The following is a 26,037-nucleotide window of genomic DNA, read 5'->3' on the forward strand; positions in this document are numbered from 1 at the left end:
TATGTATATGCTCATTGTTTTTGCTGTTTCTCTTGGGTAGTTATTCATCCTCCATAACCCTGAGGCTGCCTGTGATATGAGGCCCATAGTGTTGTATGTGTAAAGAGAGATTGTATTATATTAATATAAAGAAGCTTTAGAATACTGCACTTGACAATTAAATCAATATATTCTGCTGGCCAAAGGGGTTTTTCATATGTGTTACTATCCTGCATGTTGTACTTTTCGCATTCAAATAGGGTTACAATTTGAATCGGGTTTGAATCATGCTAAGGATTAGGCTTTTGATGGGTACAGAATTTTGTCTATTATAAAAGGAAAAATCCCATAAAATGATAAGTACCAAAAATGGTAAGTGATCATTCTAACAATGTGTGTGAAGCCAAAGCCTGATTTAGCCTATACCTTTTATAAAGGCTTTAGAGTATTGAAATCACATCAGTGAGCTTACTTACTTAGTTTACTAGAGATTGAGTAGCACAAAAATATATTCCCTTATGGTTAAGGTGATGAAGGGAATGCGGCGAATGTGTCCACATTCCTACTGTACTGGAAGGTTTAGTGACCAAGACAAAAGTCCAATTCTTCCTTTGCCATGGGACACACAAGTCAGCGACACTGTCAATTACACAGTAAAATCCAACCTCTTTACCATTTAGAGCAAATCAGCAAATCATGTCTGAAAAGGTCTGATGAGGCTTATTTGTGTGGAATAAAGGTCCCCAGAGACACTTCCTTGACTGTGGTAAATATCTGAGAACGAATGAAACACAGATTGTGCACACGGCGTCCAGCCAAATAGTGCTAGGGATATGGATTTTGACATTTTCATTGGGTGTTCATCATCTTGTGTGAAATACCCTGTATAAGGGATAAACTATTCTATAGTGTGAAAAAGCACTGATGTTGTTGAAAGTCTTCTAATTGATGGAAAAATAAATATTTATTTAAATATCTCCTTAGGGGAGAACGGGGTAATCTGAGCCACTTTTTACATTTGCTCCCCTCTAAGAAAGCTAAAATGATTTATCACTAAAATTTACACATTTCCCATTAATTCAGGATGTTTCCTAGAAATGGGCATTAGCAGAATTTTTTTAAGACAAAGGGCAGTGAAAATATGATTGTTTTAAAAAAAGTTGTCATGTGGCTCACTTTACCCCAGCTGTGGGGTAAACTGATCCACTTACTTTTTCCACTCTGAAACTACCATAACACATATTGTAACAGTAAGAATCCTGAAAGCTAGCCACACATTCCAGAACTAATGTCGGACTAGTAAAATAATGATGGGGTTTGGTCAATTAAGCAAAGCAAATTTTCTAAACACTTGAAAGTAACTCTGAACAAAATCAAATACAACATATTATAATTCAAAAGGTTTTAATAAGATTCAAATGAAAGATAGAACCAGTTAGATTAGAACACAGTCTGGGGGTCAGAACACAGGACCCTTAGAGCCAGCTAGTGTCTGGGGGTCAAAGCATAGGAAAATCAGAACCAGCGAGAACAGCCTGGGACTCAGAACACAGGAGAAGACCCAACTGGATTATAACATCAGCCTGTCATACTCTACAACTAGGCCTACTCTACATTCCAGCCCTGAAGGTTACAGGGAAGATGAGAAGGTTTCCGTGTGGTTGCCCCAGGTCGTCTTCCTGGTGTATTTCCTTGGCATGATGGCTTTTCTACAATGTGTATGACATTAAAATAAAACATATGTCATGTAATATTACATTAAAATATGTTTAAAGAGGACCTATTATACTACTTTTCTGGTCTTAATTTCTTGTTTTACACTGCTATAGAGCAACCTGACACGAATCACATCACAAAAAACTATGTAGATTTTCGGGAAGCTCTTTCTCTTATTTTGGCGATCCAGCACGTCCTGTCAACACTTGAGTGTGTGTGCTTCGGCAATCTCCACTGCCTCCGCCTGTGCTTCGGCAATCTCCGCTCCCCTCCCCCCTCCTGCAAACCCCACTCCGTTGTGATTGGTTATCTTCCTTCCGGAACACTTTCAGTGGCGGGAAGCGCGAGCATGGACCTATAAGGGCGCGAGGCAGACGCGAACAGGGAAGTGACAGCATTACTATACATGGAAACATCCGCGTGGTGACGACACGAAGTTACATGCGACGTCATGAAGTTACAAAGGGCAGACCGCTTTGAACACGTGACTTCTCGACTGGCTAGAATAGTGTTTAGTGCTCTGCACAGACACCCCAGACGGTCAGCAGGGAATACGTTGAAATGCATGTAAGTCATTATTTGATAATTTAGTATGGTTAAGCATGACTATGAATCATCATAACAACGTTTATAGGTCATAAAAGTCAAAAAGCATCATAGGTCCTCTTTAAACGTAACTTGTGCCTCATGGTGGGGGAAAGTGAGACAGTGGCTCACTTTCCCCCACAGCATTTGGCTCACTTTCCCCCACCACCACAATTTCTCTTATAATTTCAGGCTAATCTTCAGTTATCAGCATCACATGGTTTCATATGTTGGTAGTTCATCAACACGTATGATAGAAGTTTTTCTACGTGAATACATTTGCTTTGGCACAACAGTTGATTAAGTTGACAGCAAGAAAATTTACTTTTACATGCAAAATACCTATTTTGGTGAAAAAAACATGCTTACCACAGCACCATGAGGTCCTCTCTTTCAGGGACATGGGGAAATGAGAGGGGCTTGAAAACATATATCTCACATAACCACAAATGTTTACCGTTGCCTAGATACAGGGGGTGGCTCACATTACCCGATGCCTCAGATTCCCCCGTTCTCCCTTATATATATTATCAATGTTATTTTTTCAGTATTGTGGCTGTTCATACTGTCTGAACCTACTGTGACCCACAGTGATAATGACTCTCTCACTTGCTTCACACATTGGTTATGAATGTTTCCCCACCAAACAACTTGGTCATCCAGTTGAGTTTAGATTTAAAAGGAGTGTTTAGTCAGAGCAACTGTGTGCGTGGGTGTGGGTATGTGAAAAGACATCTGCATGCAAAAACTCAAGCAAGATTGTTTGTATATTTGTGTGGACAAAGCATAGTCTGACAATTTTCAGCTGGAATAAGGAATGTCTGAAGATCTGAGATGTAAAAACATTATTATAGTGTGAAAGAATCATTCAAATTAAAATAATAATAATAACAACAACAACAACAACAACAACAACAACAACAACAATAATAATGTTTTCTATTTCAACAGGGCTTTGTCTGTTTCATTCACATCCATTCATGTTAACCAGAGACATTGCTGCTTAGAGTATAGTTTTACTTATCACCAGTGGTAGCATTGGCTAAATGATTATTCACCCTCTATAAGTTTTCAAGGAAGTATTCATATTCATGAGTATGTGGCATCAATACTATTCCATTGGTATAACATAAAAATGTAGCATCATGAGTAAGTATTTTCTAATTATAATGACATACTTTTACTTAAAGTAGCTACAAGTAATATTAAGTTTCAGTTGATTCTTGCTTACGACATCAGCACCTAAGCACATGCTGGTGGCAGGTGCAGTTGTTGAGAGAGAGAAAGAGAGAGAGAGAGAGAGACTAAAGTGTGCACTGTAATGAGGTCATGTATATACTATTTATATGTGAATATGTAAAATTAATAATGGTAATATGACAATGGTGAAGCAGATTCAAATTAAATAGTGTACTGCTTTTCGGGTCTGCCTGGTGTAAATTGTCTTGTAAATTTCCCTGAAAAATTGGACCCCGAACCTAACCCGTCATTTGGATCATCAGGTGAAAAATTGGACTGTTTCATGAACATTTAAAAGTTCAGTGTAGGAGGTTTAAGTAAAAGAGCATTTTAAAATTGTGGAATTTCTATATCTGAATACTTCTTCCATCACAGCTTATATTATTATTTATGCTGCCCCTGGGCATTTATTCCTTTTAACTTTCTAACCTCCACTTTCCCCTCAAGTGGTTTAACCTCAACTGAGCTTTCAAGATAATTTCAATTGTTACAATTATTGATGTTGCCTGTGAGCATATGGACTAGACTGCAGCACTGTCAACTTTTCCAGAGTTGACTGATTGCTCAAAACCCTCAGCTCTGTGTTTGGATAGGAACAGAACCACAGCTGGAAAGTGATTGTAAAAAAAAGCTTTTTATGACCTGAACCTGAAGTAAAACAGACATGCAGCTAAATTCAAAAGGCTTTCTCTCAGGATCAAACCAGGAAAGTAATGTTTTCTGATTCCAGCATGCTTGGAAAAGTTTTTACAAGAGCTTTCATGTATCTGAGATATTAGAACTGTTTAAACAAGGACTAATGTGGAAAATTCACTCTTAAAGCGTGCAGTGAAAATTAAAGTATTTTGCTAATAAAACTTTAGTGAGCAGGTTTTGACCTCAGAGACATCAAGAAGTTGACATCTTTGTAAGGTCTGTTGACAGTTTCTGTCCATGACTGCTGATGGAGCTACCAAGTTGAGTAAAGGTTACTGTGTCAGGAATGTGTCATTTCCTCGTGTGTCTTCTGTGCGTGTTATGGTGCACTAAACACTCTGCCAGAGCAGACAGTCTTTGGGGAGTTGAGACGAGGCCTCATCACCTCGGATTGGCAAAAAACTTGGGTTTTTTAACCTGATACATGATACACTGACTTGTTGACTTGAGTCATACACCACAGAAGTCTCCCACTTTCTATTTCCACTGTTTATTTTTCTGCTGTTGGACCAGGTCTGCTCAATGGAGACCTGACCTTTACTCCTTAGCTCACTTACGAGTTGTACACCGCGAAGAACTACAGGGAGTCTGTGAAGTCTTTCAGCACTGGCCCTAAGTAATGTTCCCTTTATTTAGGTTTTTGTAAAGCTGCAAAGAAAGGTGTTTTTAGACCCTGTGAGCTAGTAGAAAAACCCAAGCTATTGGGTCAGTAACCTTATATCAAGCACAAAAGTGCTTTTAACTAAACACTAATGCCAGCATGCTTACATGCTCACGATGAAAACATGTACATTCTTTTTTAGGTTAATGTTCAGTTTTTAGTATGCTGACATTGACAATTAAACACAAAGTGCTACAGATTGATTTAATTTTTGATTTAATTTTATTCCAGACACAGAGAAAAATGGTCCATAATACAATAATACATAATACAAACAGTAAAAAGACAAACAACAATAAAAAAGACTAAAAAAGACTCCAGCTGTCAGTTCCACACTACACAAAGAGTGTTCAGATATTAGCATATAGGCTAAAGCGCCAATGGTTCCATAATGTGGAAGTGAACCTAACCGCACTCATTGTAGGGTTCACTAGAGTTGTGATTATGCCATTACATGACTCCGATAGTCTACACATACATCTGTACATAAGATTCCTGAGCACAGCAGGACAGGTGGGCACATTAACACTGACAAACATTTGGCTTGCACTGCTCCAACGTGGCATATGAAGCAGCAGCCTCATGCCATCATTATATGCTACATTGAGTTTCTGCATACTGCTTTTCTTTTAGCGTCGCCACAAGTGGGCAGTATACATTGGGGTGCAAAAAGCTTTAAAAAGAGTGGTCTTCACAGACAATGAACACATACTAAACTTGCGCTTCAACATATTAGCTTGTGCATACATCATACAGTACTGTCTGCGGATGTCCCTGTCGTCAGACAGGTCAGCAGTTATAAAGTGCCCTAAGTATTTGACCTCCTCACATACTTTAAGGACAGCACCGGACAGAAGAAAATCAGGAACCAACAGTTTATTGTCCTCCCTGCTTTTAGCGATCATGATATTGCTCTTTTTGGAGTTGTACTTAATATCAAAGTCTGCACCATATTGGGAGCAGACCCTTAGCAGCTGTTGGAGGCCAGCACTGTATGGACAAAGAATCACCAGATCATCTGCGTACATCAGGTGGTTGATAATGGTGTTCCCGATCATACAGCCTGTTCCACAGTTATTTAGCAGCTTTGAAAGATCATCCAAATAAATATTAAAAAGAAAGGGAGATAAAATGCTTCCCTGCCTAACTCCGTTACTTACATTGAATGGGGCAGACATAGAGTTACCCCATTTCACATACATAGACTGATGAGCATACCAAAAAGCCAAGATTCTAACTAAATATTTGGGAACCCCTCGGTTGTACAGTTTGAGGAATAGCTTCTCATGATTCACACGATCAAAGGCTTTTGAAGCATCAATAAAACACATAAAAATTGTGGAATTTTGCCTGTTATACACATCAAGTACCTCATTTATGGCAAAAATACACATATCTGTGCCATGTTTAGGTTTAAAGCCGAACTGGTTGTCAGAGGTCAATAGAAAATGCTCCAACCTATTCAGTATAATCCTCTCCAAGACCTTGGATAAAACACTGGCCAGAGCTATAGGCCGGTAGTTATCCGAGCTGTTAATTTTTCCAGCTTTGTCTTTAATGATGGGCACTAATGTGACAGATAAAATAGAATCAGGTAGAATACCATGGGTTAAGAACCCAGTGAAACAAATAGCAATTAGGGGCATAGTTTTCTACTTGCATGTTTTAAGTGCTCCGCAGATATCTTATCCATACCACAAGCCTTATTATCTTTTAGCATCATAATAGCATCATATATCTCTTGAGGGTAAACCATCACGTCTTCATTGCTATCAATGTTACTCGCTGTGAAAGAGTTACTTTTAACACAGTTGAGGAGATCATAAAAATGTTTCTGCCACAACTGAGTAATTTTCTCTGAGCCGCTGACACCATCAATTTGTTGGTAACGATGTTTTACAATTATTAATTCTTTTGATTTCTTTCCAGAAATCAACAGGACTATTGTATTGCAGTTTCTTTGCAAGAGAGTCAGACCTCATTGTATTTTCATTCCTCTTAATGAAACGTAGTGCATATTTAAATTTTGCATTTGCATGCTTCTTATATTCAAATAAGGGACCATGTTTATGTCTGCTACAGAGTTTGTGCGAATGTTGTTAGTTTTGCATGACGTTGTATATTGTTGTAGACAAATTGAAACTTTGATCAAATGAGGTCTAGTGGTTTTAATTCATCTCCGGCATCTGAATCCCAAAGCCATAAGGGCATCCTGTAGATGCATGTAATATATTTTACTGGAAAAGTTTCAAATTGTAACCTGCTAGAAGAAAAGTCAATGGATCCCCATAGTCAGCAGGATTCTTCATTTGGGGACTATGAATGTATGTTCATATTAAATCAAATACAAAAGACCAACATGCTTTAGGGGACTATTAATTAAAGCAATTAGCATGTAATTATCTGGTCACTGCTTTAAGTGAAGAAGACACACTAAATGTCTCCATATAACCATTATATGATCATTACAAATCTTGAGTTATGAGAAAGAATCAACAAAGGAACACATACAGCTTCTGTTAATGTGGACAACTGGAATGTGATGAGCAAGCGTGACACTGGAGTTGCACACTTTTGGGGTAGGGATGTGGTTTCACAGCGTATACATCTCTTCCATCCAAAAACGAAAAACATTACCACATTAATGACAGCCTGAGCTTGGGGATGGCGCTTCCTCAAACCCCAAAATCCTGTATCCTCTGGTAACCATGGTAGAAAATGTCCATGCATTCATTTTAGGTCAAGTTATTTATTTCAGTGTCATTACCATTCCTGCGATGATGATGCACCAAGGCTAGTAGTCGACCCTAATGAGCTCTGGAAAATTATTGTTTGAACAGCTTCTGGTGAAATTCAGGAGTTCCCATGGCAGGCATCCAAGTCAAAAGGCAACAATGGTACCTTTTCATCAAGGTAGCTGTATCCTGTCCTGAACTTGTGCTGCAGTGCCTCCTCTTGCCAAGGCATAGCAATAACTTAAAACATAATCCTGGTATTAGTAGCTATGAAAATATGAGCAGTGTTGGAGCCACTGTGGGGAAAATGACTTCCAGAGTCTGTGAGACTTTAAAAGTTGGCTTAAAGAGCAATAACACTGAAGCTTCCATAGAAGTATCTATTTGATGTGAAGTGAAGGCCTGTTGGAGCAACATTTCCCCTTGTTTTCTGTTGCTGCTGTAAAATGTCAAATTTTAAGTAGTGCTAATTGTCTGTGTATGTGTCCTGAATAAATACTTTACATGCACAGCTGACCTAAGAGAAAATAAATAAAAAACATGTCATGCCATATGTACATATATACAAAAAACATACTCAAGACAGATTCTGACCTGTTCTTGACCTTGGAAAGAGTACTCTTGAACAATCAGTCTCTCCACAAGTAGACCTATGTCCTGCAGCTTAATTGTATCACATGAGCTTCTTCAGCAGGGGTATGTCCAGTTTTCATGGAATTGTTGATCCATTTTTTCAATCAGTACCAGTAGCGGTGACAGGACATTTTGACATGGGGTGGCCAATTATGTTAATTAGATCCATTTCCAGTCCAGGATGCTCACTGTGGCATGAATGGGTGCGTGTCGTGTGTACACTCATGCTGTTTTCAAGACCTATGCTGACTAAAGATCAGTTCTAGTGCCCTACCATTTCTGTAGTAGTTGGAAATTGCAAACTAATCCTTTATCAGTGGATTAGCTGTCATCATTGATTTATCCGTGTTTGTGTTGATGAACCAGGCAAACTATCAGAAAAAAAAGAAAGAAAAAAAAAACTACCTATCATATCAGAACTACCGAAAGGTGTCCCTAGGATTGAAATCATGCATCATGTTATGTCACGCTAGACTTGCTTGCTCTGAGTAAATGCCTTTCCTACTATTTAATATTGTTGTGGGTTGTTTTTATCTTTTTTTTTGTGAAAGATTTGGAGCTTTTTTTTAAATCTGGTGAACACAAGCCTGACTTAACTGTCCTTAATTTAGAGATCATTGTTTTTCTAGATGTAAGACTTTGACCTAGAAGCACTTACAGGAGGTTGGCCATGGTCTGCTTTTACTATTAAGTGGTGTCAAGTGTCCCTCCTGGGGCACTATTGAACTGGGAGTAGCTCCTTTGCCCACTGATTTCCCTGTGATTTTTACTTGAACCGCACAGTTGGTTAAATTCCTAGTTGCCATACGTTATCCATGGATTTGATATTCTTAGTGAGCAGTAAAGTATCAGTTAAAAAGTGCCAAAAATACAATAAAATGTATCACAATTCTTCTCTTTTTCCACAACTCGATTCTCCATGCCATCTAATGCCAAAAGTGTGTTTCACTCTAAGGTTGTTGATCCTTCAGCACTGTGTTCTTTTCTATGTATTTATTCAGTCACTGAATGCTGGTTCCCATCAGTATGGTCATATAATTTGATAAGAAACTGTAAATGAATGAAAACACACTTTGAATGGCTGCATGTATGTGGTGCTTTCATTCAAAGTGTTTTACAATTTTCCATTCATTAACACACTGATGGCAGCAGGTGACCATGCTGATCACCATGATCCGTATTGGATTTAGTGTCATGCCCAGGGACACTTGGGATTGAACGTCCAACCCTGTGATTAGCTTAACAACCAGCTCTACCTCCTGAGCCACAGACGCCCCGGCATGAGAAGGCTATGAACGCAAATTAAGTTGTCATATGCTGTAATAGGGCTGTCCCGAATACCATTTCTTGGGCTTCAAAGCTTCAGTAAATAACCCACGATTAATCAAAGCTCCTTTTTTTAAATATAGTATCCTCTCTTTCTTTCTCTGCATTTTATTGAACACTTTTGATGTAACTCTCAATTACAGAGTATATTTATGTCTTATTTATGTCGATAAAGATTAAACAATACAGCAGTGGATAATATAATGCAGTGTTCTTTATTTTTTTTTCAATGCTGGTGTAATGGGTTGTACTGTTTGTGCTGCGTATGAATCAGCATGGAGATATGGGGCTGAGAGCGTCTTGCTGTCATGTGATTCATGAAGGTATGCCAAAACCTGAGGTAATTGGATAAGAAACTTGTATCTCAAGTACAATGCTGAGATGTAGAAATTGTGAGCTATGTAATTTAAAGTGAGAACGTGATAAACATAAACACATCACAAGATATAGTATGAAACCCCAAAGGACTTTCATGGATATAGTCAATAATAAACAGAGCAGCTTTTAATCGCTTTTTGTTTTACTAGAAGAAAGCAAACAAAGAGTTCTTATCTCTGACATTCATTCGAATTATAGCTCCCTTTGTAGCCTGTATGCACTCCATCAGTCCCGAAGTGAACATGTCAGGCAGCTTAATATTCTCCACCACATCAAGAACCTAAATCTAAAACCTTTTAATGACATTTATAAGACCACACTCAGTAAATCCACTGTTAAGTCAAGTGCACGACTGGCTGCTCACAAACACTATGTCATATGAACAGGCCGTCCAACACACAAAATTGCATGGTCTTTCAGGAAACTTAAATCCTATGACAAGTACATCTGATTTTATTTTATTATAGGCACAGCCTCATGAAATTAAGTAATTATTGCACTCAGAGTTCCCAAAAAGAGCATTTTCTGTGAGTTCCCAAAAAGAGAATTTTCTTTTAGTCAAAAATGTATTTCCATTACATAAAGTTGTCCCAGACCAGAAAATCAAACTTTAGGGCTGATTGTGCTTTCTTTCAGTTGCGCCTTTCAGATCTTTGGGTGTTGAAAGAATGCTTTCAATTCAATTCAGTTAAATTGATGACGATCTCATAAACAAAACTAACAAAATTCCCATTAATTTAAACTGTACGTTATGTTAAGTACTTATTTGCAAATTCTACCATGCTAACATGTTACACTTAAGGTGAATATGGTAGGCTAAACAGTAACACTACAAAACTTCCACATGTTAGCATTGTCCTTGTGAGGATGTTACCATTGTGCTACCAATGCTAGCTGTTTTCCATTTAACTTAACAAATGCTATGCCTGTGTACAATATCAAAGAGCCAATAGCTTAGCTGTACAAGCCTTGTTGTTACCCACGAACATGAGGCTTTCTTTTACATTGACCAAGTATTTTTTTAAATGCATATGCCCAGTAGCTACTGTGTATTAATAAGGGCATTGTGTTGAGTGTGTGTTTGCCTCAACATTTACAAATGCAAAATAATTGTTCATGTAAATGTTCTATGGGGATACTGTTGTATCCTGAGGATATTACTCACATGAGATAACTGGTGGTACCTGCCAGCTACGGGGTGTGACTGAGTAGAACTGTTTTTGAATGTGGGGGCTAGTGCTGCTGGACATAATTAAACATGCTTAGTTAACCGCCCTGGATAAATAAAGGTTTAAATTCTTCTAGGTCACCCCAGGTGTCTTGTGTGGGTCACTGATTTTAACAGTCCCATTCATATTCCCTCAGAGAATTCTGAGTCTTGAATGTCAAAAGTTGTTGCCTATCATGCTCTACCTTCACTAGCAAACTGTTTACAGAAAATATAACAACTGAGACCTTGTGTAAAACTTTTGTAAAGTGTTTTACTTATAAATGTGGTAAGTGATTCTGACCTTTTGATTTGGGGATTTTGCAGGTTATTAGTGGGTGCCCCGTATGAAATGAATGGCCCTTACCAGACGGGGGATGTTTATAAATGTGCACTTAGCAAACGAACCAATGGCAATGGTTGCTCCAAGCTCAACTTAGGTATGGTATCACAAAACACTACTGAACATTTACTATATAATTGCAAGACACAATACATACAATCATGTAATGAATGAACATCTGGACAATGTGTTTGCATGTATTGTATAGGTATTTATATGTCTGCTTGCTTTTCTGCATGTGTCTCAGCAAACATCATGGTGGCATGTGTGAGACAGAAGTGTGGGTACCATACCAATCATTCCACACTTTACTGTTTTTTTAAAACCGTTTATGTACATTTCCACACTTGTGTTGTACCGCACATCACCACATTCTTCATCATACGGGTTGCACATGTGTTGTGCTGGTTAGGTAGACACTTGAAGTTTTGTCAATTGAATGTTTAGGTCCAAGGATGTAGACGCTGCTTTGGCTGCCCAGACAGCAATAACAAACCAAAGACCCAGATGGTGGAACTTTGGTCTCTGAAGGATAGTGCATGTATTTATGTATACATGAGTCTGTGCATCTAAGATCCTCTCAGTGATATTCCTTTTCCCTCAAGGAAGGATATCTCTGACCAACGTATCAGAGCGAAAGGACAAGATGAGGCTGGGAATGACCCTAACATCAAACCCTAAAGACAACAGTTTTGTGGTGAGAACCAGTTTTACACTCACTGGGTGTATCTCCTTCCGATTTAACATGACAGATAGCAATGGTAATAAAAAAATAGCAATTGAAAGGAAAAATAAAACAATCCAACAAAATTGTATTCTGATCAAATGGTTCTCATACTGCAGCTCTCCTTATGGAAGTTATCTTAGGCCATGAATCCAACTTTTTGTATTATGCTGAGGTTGACAATGTTGCTTGTTTTAATGCCTTCTTTTTATGTTTTAGGCCTGTGGGCCACTATGGTCATATGAGTGTGGCAGCTCCTATTACAGCACCGGCATATGCTCCAGAGTCAATGCAAGCTTCAAGTTCTCCAGAACAATTGCGCCTGCCTTTCAGAGTAAGCCTTAAAGTATATTTTACTGTTTGCCAACATGCATGGACAGTCACAGCAGGGGATTATTACCTCATTTATGAACATCGTTTTTTTCCCATGTGGGCTCTTGTGGTTAAGTCTCATATTTATATGTTTTTTCAGGATGTGAGACCTATATGGACATTGTGATTGTTCTGGATGGCTCAAACTCCATCTACCCTTGGTACGAAGTGCAGGCTTTTCTCATCAACATTCTTCAGAAGTTCTACATTGGACCAGGTCAAATACAGGTGTGTAAGAAAGATACAAATTAAATAAGATATATTGGTTTTGCAACATTTTAAATACTAGGCTTTAGTAATAAAACTATTTTCTTTACTTTGGAAAATCCTATTTCAGGTTTATTGTGTCTGTTCATTTAATGCTGGGCTTACACTACACGACTTTTCACGCGATTTGACAGTCGCAGACAATCTTCCAATGTCAGACTGAAATCACGGGAGTCCTGCTGGAGTTGTGGCGCGCGCACGTAATCTCAGTCGTTTGGTGTATGGTGGTCTTCTGACCCGATTTCAGCCAGTCTTATTCCCGTCTTGACGTTCCGACATTATCAAACATGTTTGATATTATCGCTAGTCTTAGGGGGTTGGCTCAAGCGAAATGACGTAAACACTGTCACACTCTCGCATGCACCAAGAACGACACAGGAGGAGCGGCATTAGTCGCGACCTGTGTCTGCCTGGTGAGGCACTTATTTCGGATACTTTTTCATAGAAGCCTTGGTGGAGAACCAAGCTGACAGCCACGCAACCTGAACACTCTACCGTCAAATACAGGGTTAGGAGTTAAAGTTATTGGGGTATGAGATAAGCAAATAAAGCTGGTCAAATAACTAAAGGAAGTCCCCCGCTCGGAATATTGAATTAACTTGTTTTTAATTAAATAATCACAATCGCGTTTGCTGAAATTATATTAATCTCAAAAGGAATCTAGTTGTTGTCTTGCAATATGAGACCCCCTGTCTTTTCAAAATCTCACTCTGTGACTGAAAACTAATGACTTGTTGTCTTCAGGTGTGAGTTGATTGTCTTTAGATGTAAGACGGTTTCAGTCTTCAGTCTTTTCAAAGTCTTTTAAAAGTCCTCTAGTGTAAGCCCAGCATAAGTTTGTTTTTGGCAGACTATTATGCCAGTAAAACTTTATTGACTGGAGTTAACCACAAGAAGGCAGACCTCGCTCTTACTGAGTGTGATAGATCACTATCAACTATCATTGTGTTTCTTTGGACAGGTTGGAGTCGTTCAGTATGGTGAGAAGGTGGTGCATGAATTCAAACTCAGCGACTACAAATCTGTCGAGGAGGTGGTGAAAAGAGCGCGCAGTATCGACCAAAGAGGTGGAGAGGAGACCAACACAGCTCTTGGCATCAACATAGCACGGTACAGTATTTCCATTTGTGCTAATGGGCAGCACCACCTTACTGCTCTTCAATTCTGTTATTTATTTTACTAAACATAACAAACATGCTCTCACAGCTCACAAGCTTTCAAACAAGGAGGTAGGCGCGGTGCCAAGAAGGTGATGATAGTCATAACTGACGGAGAGTCACATGACAGCCCGGATCTCCAGCAAGCCATCGAGGAGAGTGAAAAGGATGGCATCACCCGTTATGCTATAGCTGTGAGTCTGAATTCTTATACATTTTCACAGCAGCATAAAACAACCTGACTGAGGTGATCTCATTGAATTCAGTTATCATACGTCTAAAGCGTAATACAATGCTTAACTGGACATGGACATCTAAGCATAAACAATTAATTTATATGGTTGAAAACCAACTGGAATTGGTGAAAATCATTGTTGATCTCATCTTCTCAGGTCCTCGGCTACTACAATCGTAGAGGAATCAACCCTGAGGCCTTCCTCAATGAAATCAAGTACATCGCCAGTGACCCAGATGACAAACACTTCTTCAATGTGACAGATGAATCAGCGCTGAAGGATATTGTGGATGCACTTGGAGAACGCATCTTCAGTTTGGAAGGTTTGGCAAAGAATTCATTACAGTACATTAATTTACCTTTGTCCAAAGCATTTAATAAAAAGTGCATTTTAAAACTGCAGTTACATCTCCTTAACTATTAAAACACCTAACCTAGGTGTGTTTGGTGCGACAGTGCACAGTTCTTTGGAGAAATCAGCATAGACACCGCTTGGTAATCCACTGCAAACATTTGATTTCAAAATTTCTAACTACGTTTTGGTGACTTTCATATTTTGTCTGAAACTACAGTAAGGATATGGTGGTTTTGTGTGGAATGATTAACTTTCATACATGCCAATAACCACTTAATTAAAGGAGTAAAGAAACACACTTTACAACCATTCTAATAATATATTTGGGATTATAAAGGTGTTAATCAAGTCAAAATGCCAAACATGGCCGATTCAAGCTCCTCAAATGTGAGGATTTGCTGCTTTTTCTCTCTGTTTTCTATTATTGTACATTGCATAATTTGGCTTTTGGAAAGTTGGCTGGATAAAATAAACATATTGAATAAATAGGATGAAGAGATTAATCAATCATGAAGGTAATCATTTATTTCCACAGTCATAAAAGAAGTACCTGAGAATATCCCTTGGATCTCTTGAATGTGAATGTCTACCTTGAGAATCCCATGCCATGGGTCTTTTTTTGATTGTGGTTGGCAGCTTAAATTCCTTGGCTGCTGCTGTGGTTTCAGGACTGTAAAATACTGACTTGTTTACACAGGAACCAGTAAGAATGGGACAGCGTTTGGCCTCCAGATGTCTCAGGCTGGATTTTCCGCACACAACGTTGAGGTGAGTCTGAGTTCTTCTACCACGTCGCCTCAAATCCTCCTTCAACATAGAACAACACACATTGTCTAAATTTCTGGCACATCATAACCCCTTCCCACAACCTGCCATTTATCACTTTCCAGTCCCCCCTGAGGTGCCTTACTGTGTGGCCCTAGAGGATTAGGTCATCCAGATTTAGGAGCCCCTGACAGGGGAGACAGGCCCTTTTCCACTCCAACCATGCAGTGATGGGTAATAAGACACCACTTGTTCCCCAGGGAAACATATCACTGAGAAGCTGAGACAAGATTGAGACAGTTCTGCTAGAGGATGGGAGTTTTCTCCGTTGACTTAACTAGCATTGTTTGATAGTATCCGATAAATGCAGGTGTCTTGGCTTTGAGGGTGACACAGCTGGAAAAGGGAGATTATTACACATGTCCTTTACTGTACCTGCTGTTCATACCAATGAATTGGTTTTCCATTCCTCCATCTCTGGCTATATCCAGACATTTGCTGATGTAACCGCTTTGGCTTTCCAGTTCCCCTTCACAGTGTGATTCGTCGAGGGAGAAATAAATACATCCCGTTTAATATGGTGAAAAATAAATATACAGCAGAATTTGCAGCTGGGTGGCAGGAATGGCTGGAAATATTGTCCACAAGACCGGATTCCAGAGATGCTCGACAACACCAACCTGAGTATTGAGAGTAGGATAACTTATTGGAAAGAATGTTGGGGTTTTAAAGGAGATTAGCAGCCCCCAAAGCCCAGATGCTTTTGCTGAATGTGATATGTGCCAACTATGAAGGCTGCTAATGTCATATACTGTACAGTATATACCCAGCATGCATAGCAGCTTCACTGTATTGAAACAATTCCTGTATTTACCATGATGCAGAATATATTAATAATGACTTGTTTGTTGAGCTGGTATAAGTGTATATTGACACTTTTGTATGTCTATGTAGATCCATAACTCTGATCTCTTCCAGTATAATAATAGTCTGGCTAACTGGATACAGACAACTAGTATCGCGCTCACGACAGATACTGTCTTTAAACTCCCCCCTTCCCCTTCCCCTTCCCTGCTGTAGCCTACCATTTATGCTCCACCAGAATGGGAGACAATAGAAAGTGTGCATGTGTGTTTGATACGGTTTGATAGTGTCCAGCTCATTATGCACACACGGCGTGCGTCATTAACGGTGTTGGTCGGCACCTTTTCTAATAGCTCCATGGTCGTCATCAAATTGCGGTATTTTGAAAAGACAAGTTGTGGCTTCCTAAGCCGCCCAAGACAATTGTCATTGGTTTAAAGAGATGAAAAAAGGCCAGCCCAGTTTCCCTCCAATACTCTAAACGAAATAACGTGTGTCCAGACCATACTACTACTAGCTGTAGTTTGGTCTGGCTGTGCGAGACTAGTATAATAAACACTTGGCATCCTAACCAAAGCAGTGCATTTGTATGTACATGCAAATGCAGAAGAAACAGGTCACTGGTTTATAAGGTTGAAATGTTTTGGGTTTCACTCATTTGCCATGGAAACCATTTTCACCAAAACAGTTGACCACAATGGCATAACACTGCTGTGACGTAGTGCAAGCGTGGTAAGCACACAATTCTATCTTTCAGGAAGGAATTGCAAGCCTTCCAGCATATGCTCGAACACTGGAAAATGTGTTGTCGGCATATTGTGTACAGCAAAAAGAAAAACTGAGCTCATTAAGCTGAGGCACCCTATAATTACGATGTCAATGGTACAAAGTATGGTGAACCATGGAATATAAAAAAAATCCCTCCTCTTTCCCTCTGTGTCTGCAGCTAATTGCACGTTCTGGTTTGTTTCCTTTGTTCAATGATCAGCTAAAATACACACTGATCAAGATCCAGAAGTGATTTGATAATGGACTTTTTATTTCAGATTGTATTGCTTTCTTTGAACGCTGTGTTCTGTGATTGTGTGAACATGGGCTACTGTATATAGTTTTTTTTTGGTGAAGTAGCTGTTAATTTGTGAATTAATTTAGTTCCACCACTAGTTTTGAAACTTTCTGTGAAAAAGGAGTCTTTTACTAAAGCTGGGGTGGAGGATTTGGGGAGAAAATGGCAGTTGGGATAGAGATTTGAATCCAAATACCTCACCGCTCCACTTGTTCTCTTTGGTCCCTCCCCTATGGTCCCTCCCTGACTCGCTCTACACCAACAAAGTCGTGCCAAAGTGAATGGACAGTTCCAACAGCCAATAAGAACAGAGAATCGGAGCCTCGCTCTGATTGGTCAAAGTGTACAGCTCATGTTAACTTTGACCAATCAGAAATCTTATACCCCAGCTATGGATGAGCAGACTTCAAGTGCTCATTCAATGCTTTGTTGCAAAACCTCTTTGCAGAAAGGATCCAATTTAAGCAATAACAGGAGCTATGTGGTTGGCTGACTGTGAGTTTCATTGGAGGTTTTTTTGTGGCTGTGGAAAATGTTAAACAATAGTCAAGACAAAACAATACACAACGAAATAAACCCTGGATAAGGAACTTGTAAGATATGTGTTGTAAATATAGGTTTGAAGATCACTCTTTTAAGCTGGGGGATATTGATATTGTGATTCAAAAGGGGAAAAGGATTCAAAATATTAAACACGACTGCGCCAGTGAGATCTGGAGCAGGCCAGAGCTGATTACAATTTATTGTGACATTAAATCAGCTTTTATGTACCTCATAATATATCAAAGAAAAAAAAGTCTGATACACTGCCTCTTCATATTAAAATTGGCTGCTATAGAAGAACATCAGACTTGATCCAGTGTGTGTGATCCGAGAGAAACAGTAAATGTCAGCAAGGGTCTAATCAGTTTCTTTTTTTATTGTCCTATTGATGGAACAGAAAGTGAGCTGAAGTTGAGTCAGAGATGAATGGCTGCCAGGACAAAAAACATTATATCAGTGAGGTATGAATGTTATGGTTGATCACCTGGACTAATTTGTGAGCAACCCATTTTAATCAATTAATTTTAAGATGGACCATTGATTTCTAAATACCAGAAGAATGTCGTCACATTTTCTGCTCAAAGCAATCCGTTGGGAGGGGAGGGGGATTAAGTTTGTTCGATGTTGGTCATATCATTTTAAAGTAATGCAAAAATGCAGTAGGAATGTCCGTTGTGGTTTGTGTTTATTACGGTTACCAAGACTACGTTTTACCACAAGCGGACTTACAACATCAATAATCTGACTGAAAAACTAAGGTAAGCCAAACACACAGACCATGCTCCAAGTGGTCAGACTTTGTTGCGTTCTATGAGTGTTTCATCATCGTATACAGTAATTACTGTGTTGCATGCATGTAGGCCTAAGGCACATGCAGTACAACCGGATTATTCTTTATTACTCTGCTGTTTGGAAGTATGAAAATACACTGCATCTCCTGTACAGGATGGGATTCTGGTGGGTGCTGTTGGGGCTTACGACTGGAATGGAGCTGTGCTGAAGGAAACAAGACAGGGGAAGGTGGTCCCTCCCAAGTCTTCCTACACAGAAGAGTTCCCTGAAGAGCTCAAAAACCATGGTGCCTACTTGGGTGAGTAACACACAAAAGGACTAGTGACAGGAATTATTTTAATGGTGTGGGGGGAGAAATCACAACTAAAATGGGATGTCTATAATGTGAGTATAAAATGCAAATAAAGTGTAATGATGTTATTTTAATAATCAAAGCACTGCATTGACACCGCATATCACAATTTGTTACCATGGCTACAAGCATTTATATTTTTGTCATTTTTATACTGATTTCACACCATGCTATCCTATCTGAAACCCATCATCTCTATATAAAGTGTACCCGTAGCTCCAGTGCTTCCCATCAAATCCAACCCCTTCTCACTCCACCACCACAGACCTCTGCTTTAACCATCAGTGGTTTTGTCTCTGAGCTTATTCGCCAGGTCTGCCAATGGAAGCCATTCTAGACTCAATAGTAATATGAGGTGGAGGCATGATTTTTGGATGGGCAGGGAGAAAGTTAAAGCTGGGAGCTGGGAAAAAAGGGGAGATGGGGCAGATGAGAGATGACGGTGGAAAAGTATACACGGAATAAGTGGAATTTTTAGACATTCTGTGAAACCTGAGAAACCAGAACATCCAGTTCTGCGTAACAGAACGCAGCGCACTAAGTTTCATCTGCTCAAATTGCAGCGATTTACACATTTTCCTTGAGTCATGCAGCTCACTGCTATGAAATTCAACCTAAAGGTCAGTCCAGTCACTCAAAGCACACACTCAAACAGTGGAACCATGCGTAGTTTCAGGGGGTTTTATTTAACAATTTCACTACAAAGTAATACGTTTACAGATCCAGCGTAAATAGAAGGAAAAGACTAAAATAGATAACCACTTACAGTATGTCACAAGCAATATCCTGCAGGCATTACATTGCTGAGAATTAATAAGACCAGTCTCTTGATCAACTCACTGCCAGGCATTGTTGTCTGTGACTAAAGATTACATTAATGTGTGTGTTGGTGTGCATGCGTGTGTGCGTTTTACAAAACTAGGTTATACTGTGACGTCTGTGGTGTCAGCCAGAAGCGGCCGTCTACTTGTAGCGGGAGCTCCACGTTTTAACCACACCGGAAAAGTCATCATCTTCACTCTGAAGAACACTGGCAACCTGACCATCCTGCACTCCCTCAAAGGCCAGCAGGTACTGTACCTAACCTACTTGATAAAAAGTTAGTCAGAAGCACAGTTGCACACTGATGTAATCTTCACATCTGCTATCACTACTGAAGAGAAGCTTAGTTAGCTATGAGTCTTTAAAGCCTCTTTATGTGTCTTTAGGTCTTTATGTGTTCATACAGTAACATCTAACACATTATTATCATGCCATGGAATTTGTAGAACAAACATTTTGGTACCTAGTATATCCTGTTAATTTAACTTTGGAAATCTTTATAATTATTCCGATTCATTAAAGGTGCTACGAGGAACGTTCAGTTTGTTATAATTCTAGTGGCCCCTTTGGACAAAAGCAATAGTGTTTTTACGATGCCAGCTGTTGTTCCTGGATGAGCATTCTCATGACAAAGGCATTAAGAAAAAAAATATTAAAATAACGTACTTTGCACTGATGGTCTCATTTGCTGTATATGTAAATTATGATCATCAGAGGGAAAAAAATAAACTATTTCACATACATTTAAAAGTTCCTCATAGCTATTTTAAAATATAATAATAAGTATAATCATGAAATGCAGTATAGTTCAGTGGAGAAGGTCAATATACTTTTCCCTTTGAAATTGTATCTCAATAAAAATACTGCTCCACTACTACAGTCCAAATGACATAAACATAACAATGCAATGATGGTGCAAGTTGACATGAGGACCTATTTACTTTAATCTGTGGTAAATAATTACTGTCTATCTTTGATTTGGTGCTATGGATTATTAATGTGCATTTCAAATATTTGAATTTGAGGACTTAAAGTCAAATCATATGTTGGGATTTAATCCTACTATCTGAGTCTAATATTAGAATATTACATTTAAAAATGATCATCACTTCAAGGGGGATGTGGCTTAGTGTGTTGATGGCCTCAACACTCATAACTGGCAACTCCTCACAGGGTTCAAGTCTGAAGTGATCCCGCAGCAGCTTACATTGCACTTTGTCAGCAACAGCTCATCCAGACCACCAGATGTTTTTTTTGTCGGAAACATTCTTGATCTAACAATTTTTGAAAAAGGAGCTTTTTATAGCCATATGTTTCCAATATGAGAACCAATAGATGATGTTCCATCCACCCATGAGACAAAGCCAGTCTCTCTCTGTAAGGCTCTCACCGTCTGATCATTGACAAAAGCATCGGGAATCTGAGCACTTGCTTTGAAACAACACAGGCCTGCTTTTGCTTACGTTATTTGAGTTTAAAAGCAACACAATAGTTAGTACATGGAGTGGAGAAGAAGCCAGGATTTCTATAGTATATGAGCCCCTAGATGCAGGGTCATTGTTAAGGCATTAAAGCTGATAAATAAGAAACATCTTAGAATGATATGCATGTTCAACTCTTTCAGATTGGTTCCTACTTTGGCAGTGAGATTGCGCCTATGGATATCGATGGAGACGGCGTAACCGACAACCTTTTGGTGGCAGCTCCCATGTTCTTCAGTGGAGGCATGGAGAAGGGAAAGGTCTATATCTACAGAGTGACTGAGCTGGTGGGTATAAACTTAAAAATATATATATAATAATTGCAGAGAGGTGGGACACGGATATGGGTTAATCAAGTTTTGGACCAAGCAACCCATGGCACAGAAGTGGGTCAACACCTGTTCAAATCCAGACATTCCCAATCATTTGGTACACACCTCACCACAAGTGTCCGGTAACACACACCAAACCAGACTGTGTTGCATTCCAGCTCCACAGTTAACACACTGAAATGCTGCAGGCAGACATATGCATGGCCATGTGCAGATTGAATGTGGAGATCAAATGAGGAGAGCTTTGCCATGCCAGTGTGCAGGCTTTAATGTTCATAATGAACTCAACAGGAAAGTATTCTGCCTCTTCTGAGCCCATTTCCAAACAAGCCATTTTGGAGGCGAGAACTTTCTTTTAATAGAAGGAAATTTCCCAGTGTTGCAGGTCTGTCTTGCTCGTTGGAATAATAAATGTCTTCAGCTGTTTTGAATCTATCGAACAGGAACAGTCAGAGAATGGATTTAAATGTCTGGTGTGTCCCAAACCACATCACAGGTGGCAGGCCAAGCGCAATAGTCAAAAACAAAACACAAGCAGAAAGAAATCACTCTCTGTAATTCGTCAGGACAGCACAGACATATATTCAGGGCGATTGATGATCATGATGAGGTTGATTCAGGTGTTGCTGTAGATGCAGCACGTTAATAATCTTCTGGAAAACTACTTTTATTTAAACACCCTGTTTCAAAAATGTGTCACTGCGGTCACAGCAAATATTATTCATCCACTATGTGGTTTTGCAGAAAGGCTTCCTTAAACGGCAATGTGCCTACTGTCAATATGATCATCAATTTTAAGCCATGCTCACAGAGTGGCTTTATTTGGTCCATACTAAAATATTTCACCAAATAAAGAGATGTTTTATGGCTGCCTGCAAGCGTGCACCTCACAAGAATAAGTGTAGCCTGGTCCTATCAGACCATCGTACTTCATTTCATTTGTACAGAAGGTCTGGAATCGCTCAATTCAAAAAAGTAAACTCATTTGATGGTGGGTGTCTGTGGAAGTTTAAAACTATTGGATCTGCCCTGTGCGACTCTGGATCTGCCAACCAATTGCATAACGTTTGGTTGTGACGTATGTCATGCCCCGGCTTCTGACTACAACTGAAACTGGCGCACGTCATTGTTCTCAGCCACTCCCTCTGTTCGCTGATTGACAGGTAAAGATCTGACAGGGAGAAAACCCGCGAATATACCGCGGACCCAGACTGACTACTGAAGGTTAATGAAAACTGAGCGGAAGTAGGTAGGTGGGCGGTGCTGGGCTAGAATAAGTGTACATTTTCTCTTTTTTTATTTTTTCTAGGGCTGTCAAGCGATTAAAAAAAATAATCTAATTAATTACAGGCTCTGTGATTAATTAATCTAAATTAATCACATACTTTTATGACACTTTTATACCTGTTTATAAACAGCTGTATAGCCTGCTACAGTTTGTTTCTCTCTCTCTCTCTCTGGCGCTCTCTCTCTCTCGCTCTCCGTCTCTCGCAACTTCTGTCTCCACAACAGACAGTGCTGCACTGCCACAGATGCCTATGCCGATTCATTCCCCATCGTCGTACTCATAGGCAAAAATATTGACACACACACACACACACACACACGGGGCGGGAGACGAGACAGCTAGCAAACAAAATTGTACACACGGAGGAAGATTGAGAGATACTTTTGAACCTACATTGTTGCACCCACTAAATCAATAATGCACAGACACTGCGGAGAATAAAGTAAGATGTCTTCCTACCTTCATGCTTATTTGCCCGAAGCATCCCATAAACCGTCCATAGAGACCTCAGCCCCGCCCTTTCCCCCAGCTTCTCTCTTTACTTTTATCCCGTTCACCCGTGCGGGCCGTGTATGCAAGCTACAGGTGCAGCTCGGTGCAGCTGCGCACCACTTTTGCACCGGGTCAAAGGGCATTATAGAAGTGCAATTAATCTGCGTTAATTTTTCTGTGATTAATTAATCGAAATTAACGCGTTAATTTGACAGCCCTAATTTGGTGCTAGCAAGCGCGATTTGTGCTTGTGTATGGTCATATCCGCACGAAAGGCCGCGATTTGCAGTAAATAAATGTCCACATGTGTATCCAAGTGTCTCTGTAGGCTATTTAAAAAGAAATCAAGCAAGTAGACTAATAATAACATTAATTAATTATTGGTTATCGCATCACAGAAGGCCTATTGGCCTATAATAATAAAAAACACCACCTTAACTATGTTTACAGTTTAAAAATGTTTTGAATTAAATGCAAACCTCAGTGAATAATTTGCTCTTGTTTCTCTGTCCTGAGATTCACACAGACTGAGCAGTCTTGTTTAAATGTTACAAATTGAGCTAATAAACTGAACTTTGAATTTTTTTGCTGCAGAAGTTATCTCAGCTAATTTTTGTTATCTAATTTGATAATAAGGTGATTGTATGCAGAATGCTCGTGCCAGAAACTCATACAGTGGTTTTGTACAGATAAATAAATAAATATTAACAGGTTCTCAATAGTATTTCAATTTAGGGGGGAGGAGGGGGGGGTGCGAAAAAATGTCTGTCCCCTAGGGGGGGCATGACAGAAAATAATTGAGAACCACTGCCTTGCCTTATCAGACATGCTGGGATGCAAATGATTTTAAGTAGAGATAAATGGCAAGCCTATACTGAGATACACCAAAACTAGGTATAAACCTTACAGGTCCAAAGCTTAGTCAAGCTGCCTAAAGTCGGGCACTTGGTCAGAAAATACAATTCCATTCACTTCACACAAAAATACGAGTTGCACTTTTAACTTAGGCTCCTCCTGAGCCACTGCAGACTGACTGGTTTTGATCCTTTATGGCCTCCTCACGAACCATATGTTTCACATTTAAACTGCACTGCATATATTTTTCCCTATTTCTCTATCAATCTCCCACTTTGTCTGACATGCACACATCAGGTAGCTGAGAAGTCAAAGCTACCTTCCTAAATCAACTCCCTTCCCATTTATTAGCTTGAAAAAACAAGTGAGCTCATGTTTCGTCTGCCGACCCTAAATTATATTACAAACCGGGTTTCCAAGTGGAGCAATGATACGCATGACTACTGATGGACTTAACTTTTTGGCTCCATTTTGTCAGAATTCTTTCATTGAAAAAGATTTTTCCAGTCAGCGTAATTGCTTTCAAAGACGGATATTTTCCATCTGACTTTACACTTACTAAGAATAGAACTTCAGATAAATATACACTAAAGCTATATGGTGTTCTTTAGTTCTTTTATGACGCAGAGGTAAAATTCCTCACTTTGTGTTGCCAGATGTTGAAGATATTTGACTTTAGAAAAAAGTCAGAATTAAAGGATAAGGTGGAAAAAGCAAAGGAACTGATCCAAACGTTATCTTTCGTTTGAGGAGAAGAAAGATCAAAGAAAAAATGTTTGTTACTATTTCCTGAAAAATAAATTACAACGTGATTAGTTGACAAAAGATGGCTTTGAGATAATTGAAACAACAAACCCAGCTGGATGGAGAGAAACAACCTTTCCCTTGGTCTTGTAATGAGAAGTTTAAATGAATGGATACCGGATCATTTGGAGAACAAATCAGTTCTTTGATCGGAAAACTGAACCGTGCCAGAAGGCATCTCATCAAGATCTGTCCTCAAAGCTAAGACACACAGTAGGACTTTCTTTTGGCTAACATACTGTATAGTATATACGTAAGCTCTTTTGAAAAATGTCCTTTTGGTATGTGCTTTTGTTTCCAAAAAAGCTTTTGTCCTGCAAAGCCAGTATTTGTGTATGAGATCATACTATATGGACAACATGCAGACTGTAAAGCCTGTCTGTATATTTGGTATACAGTACATGTGCACGTCATGTTTAAAGTATCAGGATATATGAAGCTCAGTGGGAATTTCTATGCATTCTGGTTTTCTACAACACTAACTTCTTAATAGAAATTCAGTATGTTTGAACTAAGATGTTGTGAACTATATTAATGGTAATATTGATGCATTACCCTTAGCTCAGGCAGTGAGGTCTGGCAGAAGGTAAATGTAAACTCTGGAGCACGGATGTCATCTTCAGCTATCAACAAAAGTGGGTGTGTTGGCAGGGTTGAGTTTGCAGAGGTTAAAGTCCTAAAGAGCAATATGTTTAAAACTTTATAAATACTATACACTACAGTGCATAAACATTAAGTATTTAACACTGTTAAGACAGCAGAAGCAAATACTCAGCTTGAAACAGCTCTTCACAAAGACACCAATGAAACCAAAGAAAGACACTCCTCAAGCAAATCTGAACCCTTTTGGCATAATGATCATTTGGTCCAGTTACTAATACATGGGAATGAGGATGTCTTTTTCTGCACCTTATATTTTGGGATGAGTAGCCAGATACAATACCAAAACATTTAGTTACAAATTCTTGTGTGG

At 39.2% G+C, this 26,037-nt stretch overlaps 1 protein-coding gene across 2 annotated transcripts in view; it reads left to right on the forward strand.

Annotated features, from left to right (window-relative positions):
• The window catches only part of itga11a (integrin, alpha 11a), a 54,587-nt gene that overhangs the window by 12,847 nt on the left and 15,703 nt on the right, over window positions 1-26,037 (forward strand). For both annotated transcript variants that reach the window (XM_080030857.1, XM_080030858.1), the window contains exons 3-13: window positions 11,483-11,595; window positions 12,104-12,195; window positions 12,442-12,556; window positions 12,695-12,822; window positions 13,823-13,971; window positions 14,068-14,212; window positions 14,411-14,576; window positions 15,306-15,376; window positions 18,792-18,936; window positions 19,913-20,061; window positions 21,437-21,580. In XM_080030857.1, coding sequence (XP_079886983.1) covers window positions 11,483-11,595; window positions 12,104-12,195; window positions 12,442-12,556; window positions 12,695-12,822; window positions 13,823-13,971; window positions 14,068-14,212; window positions 14,411-14,576; window positions 15,306-15,376; window positions 18,792-18,936; window positions 19,913-20,061; window positions 21,437-21,580 — 1,417 coding nt within the window. The remainder of the gene's footprint in view (window positions 1-11,482; window positions 11,596-12,103; window positions 12,196-12,441; window positions 12,557-12,694; window positions 12,823-13,822; window positions 13,972-14,067; window positions 14,213-14,410; window positions 14,577-15,305; window positions 15,377-18,791; window positions 18,937-19,912; window positions 20,062-21,436; window positions 21,581-26,037) is intronic.

The sequence above is a fragment of the Ammodytes marinus genome, assembly GCF_949987685.1.
Source record: "Ammodytes marinus genome assembly, chromosome: 1".
Lineage (NCBI taxonomy): Eukaryota > Metazoa > Chordata > Actinopteri > Uranoscopiformes > Ammodytidae > Ammodytes > Ammodytes marinus.